General features: G+C 41.7%; 1 protein-coding gene across 1 annotated transcript in view; it reads left to right on the top strand.

Annotated features, from left to right (window-relative positions):
- Tph2 (tryptophan hydroxylase 2) overlaps window positions 1-17,332 on the top strand; it is a 132,410-nt gene that overhangs the window by 7,249 nt on the left and 107,829 nt on the right. Inside the window, exons 3-6 of the mRNA XM_004650111.2 lie at window positions 1,005-1,145; window positions 5,823-6,006; window positions 6,126-6,226; window positions 15,318-15,385. Of these exons, the coding sequence (XP_004650168.1) occupies window positions 1,005-1,145; window positions 5,823-6,006; window positions 6,126-6,226; window positions 15,318-15,385 (494 nt within the window). The remainder of the gene's footprint in view (window positions 1-1,004; window positions 1,146-5,822; window positions 6,007-6,125; window positions 6,227-15,317; window positions 15,386-17,332) is intronic.

The following is a 17,332-nucleotide window of genomic DNA, read 5'->3' on the forward strand; positions in this document are numbered from 1 at the left end:
TTAGCCAACAGAATTAATAGTTGTTACTTGGATTCTGTTTGCTCCTAATGATTGGGTAGCTAGTTTTCTCTACATTTTCCTATACTCCCCAATTTTATTTGTGGCTGAATTTTAATAGTCACTTTTCAGCTATTACCTTCTGACAAAGGACTTTGGTTGCACACATCTTTTGTGGTTGGGTAGACCTCAGTGTGCAGGCAGATTCATATTGGCAATTTATGAAGGCAGTGTGGATCTAATTGTAGAAATTGTCAACCTTAGTGCATGCCCTGACATATTTCAGAATGTTATGGGTGCTTTAAAAAAAGACTTAATTGAAGCTAAATTTACTATTGTAAAAAAATATGCTTAAGGGTATTGAGCATTTAGCTTAGTGGAACAGTGCTTGCTAAGTCCTGGATTCAGTCCTCAGTATTGAGGAACAAAATTATATACATATATGCATACACATAGATTGTTATACTTAGTGATTAAAAGTTTACTTAATTATTTCTTTTAATCAAGGTAGGGTCTCTTTCTAGCTCAGGCTGACCTGGAATTCACTATGTAGTCTCAGGGTGGTCTTGAACTTATAGGATCCTCCTACCTCAGCCTCCTGAGTGCTGGGATTAAAGTTGTGCACCACCACACCTGGCTATAGTTTACTTATATGATTCTATTAAGCTGAAACATCAAATTTTATGCTGAAAAATTAACCTATAAAGGCAAGAATTATTCTTACTTGATATTTTATATTTAATAATAGTCAGCTTTTTGTTGCCACCAATATGAAGCAAACGTGATCCCTTTTTACTTTCACTCTAGATGCTAGCATGAGTCACTGGAAGAGTTCTTGAAGTAAATTAGACCATAGTTTAAGGCTGAGAGTGATGAGTGTCATGACAACTTTAAGTTTGTATGATGGATGGGGCCTCCAGTGGACCATCTGGGGTGGGGGGGGAAAGTAAGTTGTGGAAAACTCTGGAATCCTACTAATTTTCTTTTGTACTTCTACTTTCTTAAAGCTAAATAAAGCTGTCCCCAGCAAAAGTGATGACAAGAAAGGCAGCAAAACCAGTGCCACTCCAGAGAGTGGCAAGACAGCTGTCGTGTTCTCCTTGAAAAATGAAGTTGGTGGGTTGGTCAAGGCCCTGAAGCTCTTTCAGGTGAATGCTAAGTACCACTGTGCAACTTTAAAAATGACTTGTGTGCCTGGCTACTGACCCGTTCTATTGCAAAACATTACTAAATCAATTTCTGGATCATGTGGAAAAGAGACAAAGGAACTTAACTTTATGAGTCATTACAAGGTGGGGGGATTTCCTGCCAAATAACTAAGTAAAAGGATTTGTGGGAGCTGTGATTTATTAATTCAGAGATAACCTATTAGGAACTCTGTATACTGCTACTAGGTGAGAAAGTATGTAATTAAAAAATGTGAGCCTTGGCTGGAAAGATGGCTCAGCAGTTAAAAGTACTTGCTTGCAAATATATAAGCCTCACAATGCATGTGCACTTGGAAATTAAAGTACACACACACACCACACCACACATACCAAACAGGGTAGTTTAAAGCATCAAGTTTGCACCTTAACTGGTTTGCTAAGATTTGAATTGTCCATAGGTAATAACAGCATACTTGTTGCATAAGGTAAAATACATGAGTGCAGACACTTATTATTCTCCTAAGTCCCATTGTTTCTTGAACTGTGTGTTTTGTGAAGATTAGTTACTCTCATATAGATTGCAGAACTATCTTATAGAAATGTATAGCATGGACAGTTGCTGAGTCTGCTTGCTTCTCTCACTTCTACTTCAGAAAGTGCCATTTTTCTTTTTGTTCCTTTCTTTCTCTTCCTTGGATGTGGGCTGAAATCCTAAGCACGTTTGTCCTGACACTGGGTTTTCTCATGTGTCTCTGAAGATTCCCCCCACTCATGCACTTGCTTGTTCTTTTCATTGCTAAGCTTGTCTGCTTTTGCCATCTTATGTCAAAAGGCAGTACCCTCTCTCTCCCTGGTATCCACTTGCCTCCTTCCAGCAGCTGCCAACATTTACAGCTTGCCTTCCCTATAGTTTGTCCCTCAAATGCTAATAAAATTGCTCTTGAACTTTAACAAAATAAAGTAAATATATAGCATCTACCCATGCCCAAATCTGTATTTTGAACCCTGAAGAAAGAGCATGGGTGAGCTTAGTGTCTCCTTAGCAGTGTATACTTGATGACTCCTCTCCCTGTTAGTAAGCACACTCCCTTACAAATGCTTTTTGTTTGGGGAGCACTAAGGAGTCCAGCTCTGCCTGGTGCCTTGGGCTGGTATGCAGTGGAAAGGCAATTGGAATTGCAGTTAGAGGATTTGGACCTGTGTTCTCTTGGTTTGGCTAACCACTAGCTGCTTCCTGTGATCAATGTTGTCGCATATAAAATAGCAACAATAAATTCCCAACTAACTGGGTTTTTGGGATGAAATAATAGGAGTGAAAGTGCTTTGTAAAGGACAACTAGGAGGCAATATTATGATGCCTCTAGGATGATCATAATAGAAAATTATCCTGATTTGGCAAATATTTCTGTGTTCCCCATTTGACCTTGAAGAAAGGAGCAGGTACTGTAAACAGTGTTAATGGAAATCTGGAGTAGTATTTTACACACAATTATGTCATGTGGGGCTGTGTCCATACGGTGCCCACAGGCAAGCCAATTCAATTAAACAGCTGGGTTTAGTGGAAGAATCCCTGGAGAAGGAGTTAGCATTCTGACTTTTCTCTCTGCCATCAGCTAATCACGGGGTCTCAGCTAAACCACTTAACCATCGGGACCTCAGTGCCTTAGTTTAAAAATATCTACTCTTCTTCAACCAAAGGACATTAAATCCCAAAGTGACATAATGTATGTGAAGTCTCTCAAACCTTAGTACAAAGATTAATAAAAATAGAAACAGAACATCCAGTTTCCTGGTCATAGGACTTGGTTCTTTGTGGAGGAGAAGATGCTGTGTGATTTAGTATGAGAAACTGCTCATCCTGCCTCTGTGCTGAGGGCATCCAGGACTGTCTCTGAAAGTGAACAGCCTCTGGAGTCATGGCGGGGTGTGTGCTTATGCTAGGTGGGCTGAGGGAGGAGAGGAGAAATGCATATCACTGAAGAACTTAAACCATTTTTTTTTTTTTTTTTTGAGATTGGGTCTCACTCTAGTCCAGGCTGACCTGGAATTCACTATGTAGTCTCAGGGTGGCTCCGAACTCTCAGTGATCCTCCTACCTCTGCCTCCCAAGTGCTGAGATGAAAGGTGTGTGCCACCATGCCTGGCTGAACCAGATTTTTAAATTCTTTTATTTTTATTTATTTATTTGAGAGAAAGGCATGTAGAGAGAGAATGGGAGAGTGAGAGAGTGAGCGCACGTGTCAGGGCCTCCAGCCATTGTAAATGAATTCCAGACACAAGTGCCACCTTGTGCATCTGGCTATCGTGGGTCCTGGGAATTCGAACCTGGGTCCATAGGCTTCACAGGCAAATGCCTTAACCGCTAAACCATCTCACGCCCCTGAACCAGATTTTTAAGTGCTAACTTACCATTGTCCCCAGAATAGCTTGTAATAAGGAGATTTTTTTTTTTCCCCCTCTGAGGTCTGCGGTCCATCATAGGTTGACAGTTGCAGCAACATAGCTTTGGATGAAGCTGGCCCCAGGATTCTCGTGAGAGCATCAGTGAATGGCCCTGTTGAGGGGCTACCATTATACTTAAAAAAATTATTTATTTATTTGAGAGCGACAGATAGAGAGAGAGAGAGGAGAGAGAGAGAAAGAGGGGGAGAGATTGGGCATGCCAGGGCCTCCTGCCGCTGGAAACGAACTCCATATGTGCGATATTGCATTCTTACCTCACTGTGCATCTGGCTTAGGTGGGACCTGGAAATTCAAGCATTTGGTCTTAGGCTTCACAGGCAAGCACCTTAACTGCTAAGACATCTCTTCAGCCCTAGAGTTTTAAAAAATTGCTTTATTTTGGGTTGGGGAAAGAGTTAAGTGGATAAAAGTACCTGTTTTGTAAGCATGAGGACAGGAGCTGTACACCAAGAACTCACATTTAAAAAGCCAGGCATGGGCTGGAGGGATAGGTCAGAGGTTAAGGTGCTTGCCTGCCAAACCTAATGAGATGGGTTCGATTCCCCAGTACCCATGTAAAGCCAGATGCACAAAGTGGTGCATGCATCTGGAGTTCATTTGCAGTGGCTAGAGTCCCTGGAATACTTTACCCATTCTCTCTCTCTGCTTGCAAATAAATATATTTTTTAAAAATGCCAGGCATGGTGGCTCACATTTGTAATCTCAGCTCTGGGGAGTTGGAGTTTGAGGGGTGGGATTAATCTCTGGAACTTGCTGGCCAGAGTCTAGCCAGCTTGGCTAGTTTTAGGCCAGTGAGAAACTCTGTCTCACAAAAAGGTAGAGGATGTTATTGAGGAACACCACCAGAAGTTGTCCTCTGGCCTTCACACACGCACACACACACACACACTTATTTTACTTGTTTTTTTTTTTTTTGGCTTTTCTCACTCTAATCCAGGCTGACCTGAAATTCACTATGTAGTCTCAGGCTGGCCTCAAACTCATGGTGATCCTCCTACCTCTGCCTCCCGTGTACTGAGATTAAAGGCATGCACCACCATGCCTGGCTTTTGTTGTTTTAAAAATTATTTATTGGAGAGAGAAAGAGGCAGAGAAAGACAGAGGGGGGGGGGAGAGAGACAGACAGACAGACAGAGAGAAAGAGAATGGGTGCACCAGGACCTCTACCACTGAAAATGAACTCCAGACACATATGCCACCTTGTTCATTTGGCTTACATAGGTCCTGGGGCATTGAACCTGGGTCCTTTGGCTTTGCAAGCAAGTGCCTTAACTGCTAAGCCATCTCTCCAGCCCTACTTATTATTTTTGTTATTATTATTATTGATTTGTAGCTGGGTTTTGCTATGTGGCCCAGGTTGGAATTTGCAGTCTATCTATCTCTGACATCTGAGTGCTGGGATTATAAGTGCTGTCATTATGTCTGGCTCTGATGCATTATTTTTAAAGTTCATTTCAAAAGGAAGCTTTATAGCTTTATAAAATGTGACTGTGGGTTTTAATTATGTTTTTCAGACACATTAATTTGCAAATCTTAGGGTTAGATGATAATGTAATAAGCAACTTTTCCCCCTAAATAACCATGCACCATCAGTGGGATGTGGACCACACTGGGAAATGATGGTGCTCATAATTAAAGTATATTTTGCTGTGACCTTTATATATCTTCTATACCTTCCTCTTTTGTATGAGACAAGACCACTTACACAGAGGTATAAATACTCAACTAACTTTCTTTTTTCTCCTCCCTCCCTCCCTCCCTCCCTCCCTCCCTCCCTCCCTCCCTCCCTCCCTCCCTCCCTTCTTTCTTTCTTTCTTTCTTTCTTTCTTTCTTTCTTTCTTTCTTTCTTTCTTTCTCTTTTTCTTCTTTCTGCAAGAGAAAGAGGCAGATAGAGGGAGAGAATGGGCATGTCAGGGCCTCTAGCCACTGCAAACAAACTCCAGATGCATGTGTCACCATGTTGTGTCTTGCTTATGTGGGTACTGGGGAATGAGTCCTGGTTTGTTAGGCTTTGCTGGCAAGCATCTTAACCACTAAGTCATCTCTCCAGCCCTGCTCAAGTTCTTAATAGAGACAGTAGTTGTAATCTTCATGCATTAGTCAATCAAAGTCTTCTTTTATGAGTACTTGACACTTTGTTGTGTTAAGATCTGAGCATAAGCATTCCTTTCATTGTGTCCTGAATGTGACTTAGAAGTACTTCCTTTTCCACAGGAAAAACATGTCAACATGGTTCACATTGAATCCAGGAGATCCCGGCGAAGAAGTTCTGAAGTTGAAATCTTTGTGGACTGTGAGTGTGGCAAAACAGATTTCAATGAACTCATTCAGTTGCTGAAATTACAGACCACCATTGTGACGCTGAATCCACCTGAGAACATTTGGACAGAGGAAGAAGGCAAGTTTTTTTTTTTTTTTTTTGTCTTGGTGGGTGGTTTTGCAATCTTGACAAATGTTGCAAAGGGGAAAACAAATCTGTGAGCTAACATTGTTGTACCTGTACTGTGTCTTCAACAGAACTAGAGGATGTGCCATGGTTCCCCCGGAAGATTTCCGAGTTAGACAGATGCTCGCACAGAGTTCTCATGTATGGTACTGAACTTGATGCCGACCACCCAGTAAGTGTCCAGCAAAATCTATTTCACACAGGCTCTCCCAGCTCTGCCACATGCCAGGTGGCGTGCTGTGTTATGTGCTGTAATGCTTTGTTGTAGAGCAATTTGCTATGTATCCCTCCTAACTGAGAGCAGACTTTCAAATGATGAAGCTTCTTTGTACATGTGTTGGCTGCAAGGAGGTTAGAAAGATGGCATTTTCACATAGCATTTATTTTTTTTTTTTAAGAGTTGGATAGAGGAGGAGATTCCATACCCTGGAGAATACTTCTGTGGAATGAGACAGCCTAACATATACTCTCAGATGGTGACCCTTGGAAAAACGATGAACTAAAATTGATCACGCCTTTGGGAAACCAGTGAGGATTAGATGTGATGGGGCTCAGCCAGAGAATAAAATTCTCCCTGCCATTTTCCTTGACTGGAGGTAGTTAGGAGCAGAGAAATGTGGTTGACTTCAGTCTCAATGGAAAGGCAGAGGGTTTTAAAATAAGACTGTGATGGAAGATGTATCCCTCCCCACATTTACTCTGAATCTATCTACCACCATCCTCTCCTCTACTCCAATAAAAATGACCATTTTCAGAGAAATATGATACTTGGGTAAGCATTTCCCATTTTTCTCCCCCGCCCCTCTTAACATCAGTTTTTATTTAACACAAGAGACCTGGAACTTCTTCATGGTCAGGATGAAGTACAGGTAATAGTCTGGGTGAAGTGAGCAATACACACATTAATTATAAGCATCTTTCCCTCTCCCAGTATCCCTTGTGTAATCCCAGCTGATCAGTCATGCTTTATGGGAAGGCTTTGTGTTATGAAGGCCATAGTTAACAGGCATCTATGCTATTTAAATGGATGAAATCTGAAAAGGTGATTGTGTGACTGCACTCTATACAGTAGGTGTGGGTGCAGAACCAGTAGCATCGGTATCACCTGGGAATTTGCTTTAACCCGTCCACGCTTCAGTTTGTAACCACAACAACTTCAATGCTAAAGGAATTTTCAGTCAACTCAGTCATTTAGTATACTGTACACATGCAAACCAATTCGAGTACAGCATTCAAATAGATGCTCCAACAGGCCTAATTTAATTGCATCATTTTAAAAAGCTGAATTCATGCAAGGACACTGAATTCATGCAGGCATAGCATAAAATTTCACAGCAGTTCACATGTAAGTCTCCTGATCATTTAAAGTGCCTTTAGTCGTCATCTGTTTGTTATCTTCCCCTTCTCCCAGCCTCATATGTGCTGGAATTAGCACAGAAGGTTGATTTAAAAGATTATAAGGACCAGAACTGCACTGACACCAGCTGTTAACTTGTAGAATGACCTTGGCCAAGTCCCTCTACTTCTGTGCCTCCAGATCTTGGTGTAAAAGGTGGAGATAAAATTCTTATTGACCTCAAAGGGGTGTTTGAAAAGCCTGGTTAATAAAGCAACTGGAAGGCATTTTGGCAAGAGTAAACACTTAATTCTAGTAATGGAGATGCTGCATTAAATTATCCAGATCAACACTTGGACAGGAAAGGAGTTTTTGATAACTCCTATTTCCAAATGATCCCCCTAGTCTCCTTTAAAAATCACTCAACCTGTGTGGGAAGGGGTTCAGCCATTTTAAAGGGACAGCCTCAGGAAGTCACTGACCTTGCTGTGAAAAAGTACACTCCATCAAGAGCAAACTTTCCTGCTCTTAATTATTCTACTACTCCTAATTACACCTACTTTATGATACCTTCTCTTATTTTCTGTGCAGCCACTTGAAATAATTTCAAGTACTTAGCAGTTCACTGCTTCTCTTGTCATTTTTTAAGCACATATTTTATTTTTATAATAAGTACACCAAAAGCTTCTTAGGCAAAACTTGCTATTGGTAAATTGTTTTGTGTGTGTGTGTGTGTGTGTGTGTGTGTGTGTGTGTGTGTGTGTGTGAGAGAGAGAGAGAGAGAGAGAGAGAGAGAGAGAGAGAGAGGGAGATATTGATATTATTTCATGACAATGGACAAAGTTGTCTAAACAGTTTTGGGTTTTTTTTTTTTTTTCAAGATAGGGTCTCACTCTAGCCCAGGCTGGCCTAGAACTTACAGTACTCCTCCTACCTCTGCCTCTTCAGTACTGGGATTAAAGGTGTGCACACTATACCCAGTTTAAGCACTTCTTAAAGGATTTTTAATTTTTTCATTTATTTATTTGAAAGAGAGAGAGAGAGAGAGAGAGAGAGAGAGAGAGAGAGAGAGAGAGAGAGAGAGAGGGAAGGAGAGAATGGGTGTACCAGGGCCTCCAGCCACTACAGAAGAACTCCAAATGCATGTACCACCTTGTGCATCTAGCTTACATGGGTCCTGGGGAATCAAACATAGGTATTTTGGCTTTGCAGGCAAATGCCACTGCTATACCATCTCTCCAGCCCAGCACTTTTTATGTCTATGGGTAACCTCAGTCCTGAGATAGACTCAGGGATAGTTCAGAAGGAGCTTGGAACAGATGTCATGCTGCTCTGAGAAAGGGTTAAATAAATACCTAGTTAAATATTTTATGGTCAAAGAAATCACCTAGAAGTTTTTTTTTTTTTTTTTTTTTAATGCAGATAGTGACTCTGTATTTTCCTTTTTTGTAAGCTCCCAGTTGAGGCTCTACACATTGACCTGCCCGGATCTAGACTAGGAGACTCTTTTATTGTTTGTTTTTTTGTTTCCTCTTCAATTTTTATTTCTTTATTTATTATAGACATACTTAGCATGGATACATCATGAGTCGGTGCCATCCTTTCTCTCATCCCTGCCCACTTCTGCTGAGGGGCCCTCCTAGTGGGGATACAGGTATTCACCATAGAGTTGTGGGCTATGCGTTGTGGGATCAGCAGTCAGTTGTTGGAGGAAGGCAGTGCCTCTGGGCGTGATGTCCCAACATGTCACTCTTACAATCTTTCTGCCTCCTTTTCCACAAAGTTCCTTGAGCTGTGTTGGGTGAGTTTCAAGTTTACTTCAGTGGTGAGCTTTTAGGAGCCCCTGGATCTCTGCTTTGGTAGGTGTTGTGTATCCTCAGGGTCTGTCTCCTTACCCTGGTGCTGATTGTCAGACTCACCATGAAAGCTGCATTCTTGCTCATCTTCCAAATTCCTCTGTGGTTTCAGCTGGAGCTTGACTGAAGTGTGAGGGGTAGTTTATCTCCGTGGGTCTCACTATCTTCTGAAAGACAAAAAATGGATTCTTCATCAGAGAGTGAAGTCAGTACAGGTTAAATGAGATAAGCCTTATTAATTTAGAGAGAATTTGAGGGATGTAACCCCTCTCTTAGCCAAAGACTAGTGGGAGCTTGACATTGGAGAGCATCATCTTTGTCTCCATAGGAGTCTGACCTGGTTCCCACTTCCAAATATAGGTTCCTTTCCACTGAGTGGATCTCTTATCCAATCAGAAAGCTATTGGTTGCCCACCAAGGCTGAGTGCCTCTATTGCACTTGTGTGTACACTTGTCAGGGTGTTTGTTTCTGAGTGGCTTAGACCCCTGGACTGTTGTTGGCTACTTTCCCCCAGTAGCTCACGTTGTGCCTTATATCATTAGATGGCCTGTGGGGGGGACTGGATATCTTCAAGATTCTAGCCAGGTCTCTGTGTTCTGTGCAGGCAGCATATGGTGTCTTCAACAATAGGCTCTTACCTTTTACCTCAGGTGGATAATCAAGTGCTTTCACAAAAGTCTGTCTTATTTTGGGGACCTTGTAGGTTTCTCTGATCAACAGCTCATTGTGGTTAGCAACCACATTCTGGTACTTGGAGTTACAGGCCAGCAGGCCAGAGACAAAAATTTTTTTTAAAGGTAGGTTTCATCCCACCCTCGTCAGGGCCTTTTTTTCAGGTACTCCCTCCATACTCCTGTTGAGGGTTCAAGCTTTTAGTATGTCTTCAGGGATAAAGGTTTATATGGTACCAGTTCATTTTGGGTTTAGTTTTGTATTTTTTTTCCCCATCCTCTTCTTCTCCTCCCCTCAAGTCCTTCCATTCCTATTGTCTGGGCCTCAAGTTGCCTATCAGGTATGTCAGCAACTTGAGTTGTTCAGGGTTAGGAAGCACAGATGAGTAAGACCATGCAGCATTTGTCTTTCTATGATTTGTGTGAGTTTGCTGAGTATGATCTGTTCCAAATCCATCCATTTTTCTACAAATTTCATTGTGTCATTTTTTTTCTCACTGCTGAGTAGAATTCCATTGTGTAAATGTACCACAATTTCATTATTCATTCATCTAAGGATGGGCACCTGGGTTTGTTCTAATTCTTAGTTATTATAAATTGAGCAGCTATAAACATATCTCTGTAGTGAAGCATGGAGCATTTAGGATAAATTCCCAGTAAGGGAAATAACTAGGTCTGTTGGCAACTCTATATTCATCCTTTTCAGGAATCTCCATATTGCTTTCCATAGTGGTTGTACAAGCTTACAATCTCACCAACAATGAATGAGGGTCCTCTTTCTCTACATCCTCACCAACATTTACTGTCATTTGATTTTTTTAAACATTATTTTTTATTTATGAGAGAGGCAGAGAGAGAGAGAGAGAATGGGGGGGGAGGATCAGTATACCAGAGTCTCCAGCCACTGAAAATGAACTCCAGACACATGTACCACCTTATGCATCTGGCTTACTTGGGTCCTGGGGAATTGAACCTAGGTCCTTGGCTTTGCAAGCAAACGCCTTAACTGATAAGTCATCTCTCCAGCCCTGTCATTTGATTTTTTTGATGTTTGCCATCCTTATTGGCAGAAGGTAGAATCTCATAGTTGTTTTAATTTGCATTTTCCTGGTGGTTAAGAATGTTGAACATTTTCTTAAGTGTGTGTTAGCCATTTGTATTTCTTCCTCTGAGAACTCTCTGTTCAGCTCTCTGCTCCATTTTTTTGAGTGAGTTGTTTTATTTATTTATTTACTTGAGAGAGAAAGAGAGAATGGGTGTGCCAGGGCCTCTAGCCATTGCAGATGAACTCCAGATGCATGCGCCACCTTGTACATCTGGCTTATGTGGGTCCTGGGGAATCGAACTGAGGTCCTTTGGCTTTGCAGGCAAACGCCTTAACCACTAAGCCATCTCTCCAACCCCAGCCCCTGATTTTTTTTTATTGTTTAATTTTTTGACTTCTTTGTAGATTCTAGATATTAGGCCTCTGTCAGTGGTATAGCTGGCAAAGATTTTCTCCCCTTCTGTGAGTAGTCTATTGGCTCTGATTATGGTATGTTTGTGCAAAAGTTTTTAGTTTCATGTGATCCCATTGATTGAGTGATTGTTTAATTTTTTGGACCACTGGGGTTTTGTTCAGGTTTTCTTTTCCTACTCCTATATCATGGAGCATTCCTCCTATTTTTTCCTTCCAGTAGAAGAGTTTCCAGTCTTATATTGAGGTCTTTAACCTATACTTGGTTTTTGTGTGTGGTGAGATGTATGGGTCTAGTTTTTTTTTTTTTTTTCTACATATGGTTATCCAATTTGTCTAGACCATTTGTTGAAGATGCTATTTTTTTCTGGGAGACTCTTTGAAAGTGTGGCTCAAGGTCCATTCTTTTTTTTCTTTTAGTTTTTCGAGGTAGGGTCTCACTGTAGTCCAGGTTGACCTGGAATTCACTATGTAGTCTCAGGGTGGCCTCCAAGTCACGGAGATCCTCCTACCTCTGACTCGCCAGTGCTGGGATTAAAGACATACCCCACTATTCCCAGCTTAGATTCATATTATATTATATTATATTATATTATATTATATTATATTATTTCATTTCATTTAAGAGAGAGAGAGAGGAAGAGGTAGATAGAGAGTGATAAGATGTGCCATGGCTTCCAGCCACTGCAACTGAACTCCAGATGCTTCTGCTGCTTTGTGTATCTGGCTTATGTGGGTGCTGGGAAATTGAATCTGTGTCCTTTGGCTTTGCCGGCAAGCTCCTTAACCACTAAGGCATTTCTCAAGCCCTCAAAGCCCATTCTCAAGTGACTTTTCAAATGTGTAACCTTTTGCGCTACTGAGATGGCTCACTAGTTAAAGATGCTTGCTTGCAAAGCCTACTGATCCAATTTCCATTCCTCAGCTAGCACCCATGTAAAGACAGATAACAAGCAACACATATACCTGTGATTCCAATATGCCTGCAATAATGGGAGCTGGAGCTAGGGAGGAATCTGAATGAAGCTCAAGGGGCAGCTGGGCTGGCCTCTGTTTGCAACACCAAGAGCCTCTATCTCAAAGCAGGTGGAAGAAGAGCACAGACCCCTTGAGGCTGTCCTCTCACCTCCCTATGCCTGCCTCGGAATGCCCATACCCATGCGCACACACGCCCACACACCCACATTAGTCACACTCACACCAATAAATAAATAAAATTTAGAAGAAATGTAACATTTTGAGACCCCCCTGAAGCATACTGAAGGCAAACTTACAGAAATAGATCCAGGAATTTACAGAAGATTCTGGTGTGTTCTAAGTGTGAGAACAAATGTCCTATCTCAGCGACTATAAGCCCCACCTTCCCATTCAAATTATCTGTGGAGAATTAAAGAAAGAAATACTAGGTCACCATCTTTAGAGCTTAAATCAGAACTTCTGGGGAAATGGCAGGTCTGAAGTATCATTAAAACTTCCCAGGTGGGCTGTAATATTCCATCAGACTGGAGATCTTTGATATGGCTACTTGAGTATCAGTGTAAACTGAGCTGGGCACCTTAGGGTTCACGTCAGGTCCTCAGCTCACTTTGACTTAAACTAGGGGTGGGTGTGTGCATAATGTACTCTCTCTATGCTTGGATTGCTAGATTGTGCAAATAAATGTATAAGGATGCAGTTAAGTTGGAAAAACTGGTCATTTATCTGAAATTGAAAGTGAGCAGGGCATCCTGTGTTTTGTCTAGTGCCTTTGATCCTGGCTTCAGTTCAGAATGGGTGGCCAAGGAATGCCTCTCTGGAGTCACCAGTGCAGTTAGAGCTCTCACTTTTCCAGTTCACAGTTGAATCCAGGAAGCTCTGGCTTGCCCACAACATTTATATAATCACCGCCACTCTGGGCTAATGAGGCATGATGAGTAAATCACTTTCATCCCTGGAAAAGATGCAGGTGTTTGCTGAGGGAGAGAGTTGAGAGTTTTCTGGAAGCCCAGCAGATTATGATGCTGTTAACTTAGTGTCTGGTCTGGCAGGAATCGGGGAACAGATGCTGTGCTTTTTGTGGGACTCTCCCTATTTTCATGGCCTACTTTCCTTTTGAGTCATACAGGTGCTTGGAATTCTACAGCTTTCCCACCCTAGCCTAGAGAGCGACAAACCTGGCACTTTCTAGCTTGACCCTGTCTATCCTCTAGAGTGGAGGTTTCTTGGGCCACTGATCTACTTTGTCAATGTGGTAACTGTGGTCACAAAATTTTGTCTAGAGATATTTGAGGACTTCACAAGCCCATCTATGAAACCCAGGTTAAAAATAATGGTTTTCGGGCTGTAGAGATGGCTCAGCAAAGCCTAATGGCCTAGCTTTGATTCCCCAGTACCCACATAAAGCCAGATGCACAAAGTGGTGCATACATCTGGAGTTTATTTGCAACCACTAGAGGCCCTGGCACACCCATATTCTCTCTCTCTCTCTCTCTCTCTCTCTCTTTTTTTTTTTTTTTTTTTTTTTTGGTTTTTCGAGGTAGGGTCTCACTCTGGTCCAGGCTGACCTGGAATTAACTCTGTCATCTCAGGGTGGCCTTGAACTCATGGCAATCCTCCTACCTCTGCCTCCTGAGTGCTGGGATTAAAGGCGTGCGCCACTATGCCCGGCTACACCCATATTCTCTTTATCCTCCCCCCTCTCTGTTTACAAATAAATAAATAAAAACATTTTTTAAAACACTGGTTTTACAGCGCAAGAAAGAAAGTACTAGCTGCTGGGCAGGGACGATTCGTTTGTATAGGGTGTCAGGGTGATTTGACAGCCTCTCTCTTTTCTGCTACTCTCTTGTCACTCCTCAAAGAAAAGTCATTCTTCATTTCTGTCTGGCAGACAGTCCTGTGAGGCACCCTAGCCTTGAGGCACCTTCTCTTTTAGATGGGTAAAACAAGTGAGCTTTTCTTAGTGTGTTTAATGTTCCTCTTTACTGTCCCACCTTGCAAAATGTCTGTTTTGCTGTAAAGGGAAGTTTAGACCCTTGTAACCCCCATTTCTGTCTGCTACTATTGAACCCTTTGGTTCCTGTGGCTCATCTTCTTGCTTGAACTCTATGGCCAGTGGCTGCTGCTTCCTGGTTATCCTTTGGGGTGCAGAGGTATAGAGGTACAGAGTAGAAACAATCCTACCAGGATTTCCAGCACCTTGAGGAAATGAGTTTAGAGATAATTGGGTTTGTATGGGAAACAAAGGAAAATGGTAAGTCTGTGGACAAGAATCAGGAAGTCCTCTCAGAAGTCCACTTGATTGAAAAATGACACAGTGTTCAGTTTTCCAAATGGATGGTGCAAATAGGTGTTGGCTCACACATGTCAGAGGTAGTAACTCAGGACACTTGAGCCAACCTGCTCCTCTGCATGACCACTTTAGCAGTAGTGCACTGTGTGTCAGCAGTCACAAAACACAGGAAAACCTCTTTAAATCATGCTAATTTGGGGATTTGATGGTTATTCTGAATGACTGAGTTCTTCAAAATCTTACATTTATTAGTTATTTACAGAACACAACTAAAATTAGGTTATCTTACTGAATCACCATGCTAAACAGACCTGTTTTAATGAATAGGCTAAGATTAATTTGTGATTAAGATCAATAGCTTGTAAATGATACTTGAAAACCTCAAGATATTGTTCAAAATATCAATTTGCTTAACTAAGCCATATTGCTTGCTTAGTGGAAAGGTAAACCCTGGCCTGAATTCCCACACAGCCCAAATTAGCAGAACCAGATTGAATGAGATTTTACTGTAAGCACAATTTGCTTTTGCCTGTGTCATCAATATGGTCATCTGAGGATAAGATTTACATTTGAATTAACACTCAATAAACACCACAGTGATTTTCTTTTAGGCCTCCTGCAGCTAATTTTTTTGGCACTTTGTTAAATAACTTAATCTCTTTTCTGTTTAAGGGATTTAAGGACAATGTCTATCGACAGAGGAGGAAGTATTTTGTGGATGTAGCCATGAGTTATAAATAGTAAGTACCTGTATAACTCTTTCTTGTCAATGGCTAGTTAGGAACAACACATGCGATTGTTAAACCGACTTGTCTTCTCTTCACTGTAACTTCAGCAGCAGGTAGACATGAACTGTTTTAAACACTGACCAACTTCAAAGGCTTTAAATGCCAACACTGACGTATGACATCTGGGTGTAATTGTAAAATAATGAGACCTGCAGGCCACATGCCAGTTGTTACACGGACACCATTATGTTTACAACCCCATTAATGCACCACAACTCTATTAATGCAAGGAGCCATTTCTGTCCACCCTGTAAGGCTCAAACACTAGGCTGAAGTTTTACTTTGACTTTTCAGTAACCCATTTCAGTGTCCAGCTTCCCTAATAAATAGTAGAGAATTAAGCAAGAATGGGTGAAGGAGTTATATAAACAGCTAGATGAGTAAAGAAGCGTGTTCACATGGAAAGGACAACTTCATGACTTAATGTCAATTGGAGGGAATATGGAATAGTTTAATAATCACAGAACAGGATTGGGATGAAACTGAGAACCTTGCTTTTGGGTGTAAAGGCTTGTACAGTGCATGGTGATCAGTGGCAGTGACAGAATGAGGTTCTGACCGACAGTGCTGTGTGTGATGATGTGTGTGAGGGAGGAGAGGACAAAAGCATGCCATCGAAAGATCAAAAGGGAGGCGAGCAAGGCAGTCAGAGAATTAACAAGTTTTTTTGTTTGTTTGCTTGCCACTTTCTAAATTAAAGAGTGAAATTGAGCTGAGGTGTTTATGGGGGAAAGTAGAAGATGGAAGTTGGAAAGGTGGAGGTTTTATCCTGAATGGAGGAGGCTGGTTGGAGTTGGGTCCTCCCAGGACCTATGTAAGTTTGGGGGGTGGGGAAAGCACAGGGAGACTAAGGGAGTGTGGAAAGTACAGAAACAACTCTCATATGCTTCACAACACCCTTCCTGCTGTCATGAGGAACATGAGAGGAGCTCTCTTCTTCTACAGTCAAGGTCACATTCTATCTGAGCACTACTTGGTGAGATAGAGAGTCAAAACAAAGTGTGTATATCTAAGAGGGTTTGAAATCCAGGGACATTATGACATGCTCCTTACATAGCACTGAGCCCAGACTGGGCAGGCAGCAAAGTTAAGTGCCTAGAAACTAGGGTGCTGGAGTCAGTCAGTCTGGACTGGACAGCAAGCTTTACTGCTTCCTAGCTGGAGACAAACATATCATGCCTCAGTTTCTTCATTTATGAAGAGTATCCAAAGAAGGACGTATCTAATAGGGAGTGGTAAAGATTGAAAGAGACAATGCATGCACTGAGCTTGGTATAATGTCTGAGCTCTGATCATTGATCACAAGGGACAGGTATTATGATTCTTGCCCTTCCCCTTTTCCACAGACTGCCTTCAGTTGACCCGTTTTCTTCTCTCTCTTTCTTCTTCTTTTAAATATTTTATTTATTTATTTGTAAGCAGAAAAATACACACACACACACACACACACACACACACACACACACACACACAGAGAGAGAGAGAGAGAGAGAGAGAGAGAGAGGGAGAGAATGGGCATATCAGGACCTGTAGTCACTGCAAACAAACTCCAGATGCATGCAGCACTTTGTGCACCTGGCTCATGTGGGTACTGGGGAATCAAACTCAGATTGTTAGGCATTGCAGGCAAGTGCCTTAACCACTTAGTCATCTTTCCAGCCCCTCTTTTTTTCTTTAAAAGCTATTTCAGTACCATGTTTGTGCTGCTATCTTAATAAATAATGTAGCACACATGACCCTAAAAATAATCCTTGGAAGAAACTCTTAGTTTGCCCATTAAGTGACTATTGAATAAATGAATTGATTTTTATACAATTATTTTTAATTGTGTGTGTGTGTGTACATGCATATGTGTGGGCTTGGAAGTTCACATGTGGACTCTTGCACCTGCTTTGGTGC

Source organism: Jaculus jaculus, chromosome 6 (genome assembly GCF_020740685.1).
Source record: "Jaculus jaculus isolate mJacJac1 chromosome 6, mJacJac1.mat.Y.cur, whole genome shotgun sequence".
Taxonomy (NCBI): domain Eukaryota; kingdom Metazoa; phylum Chordata; class Mammalia; order Rodentia; family Dipodidae; genus Jaculus; species Jaculus jaculus.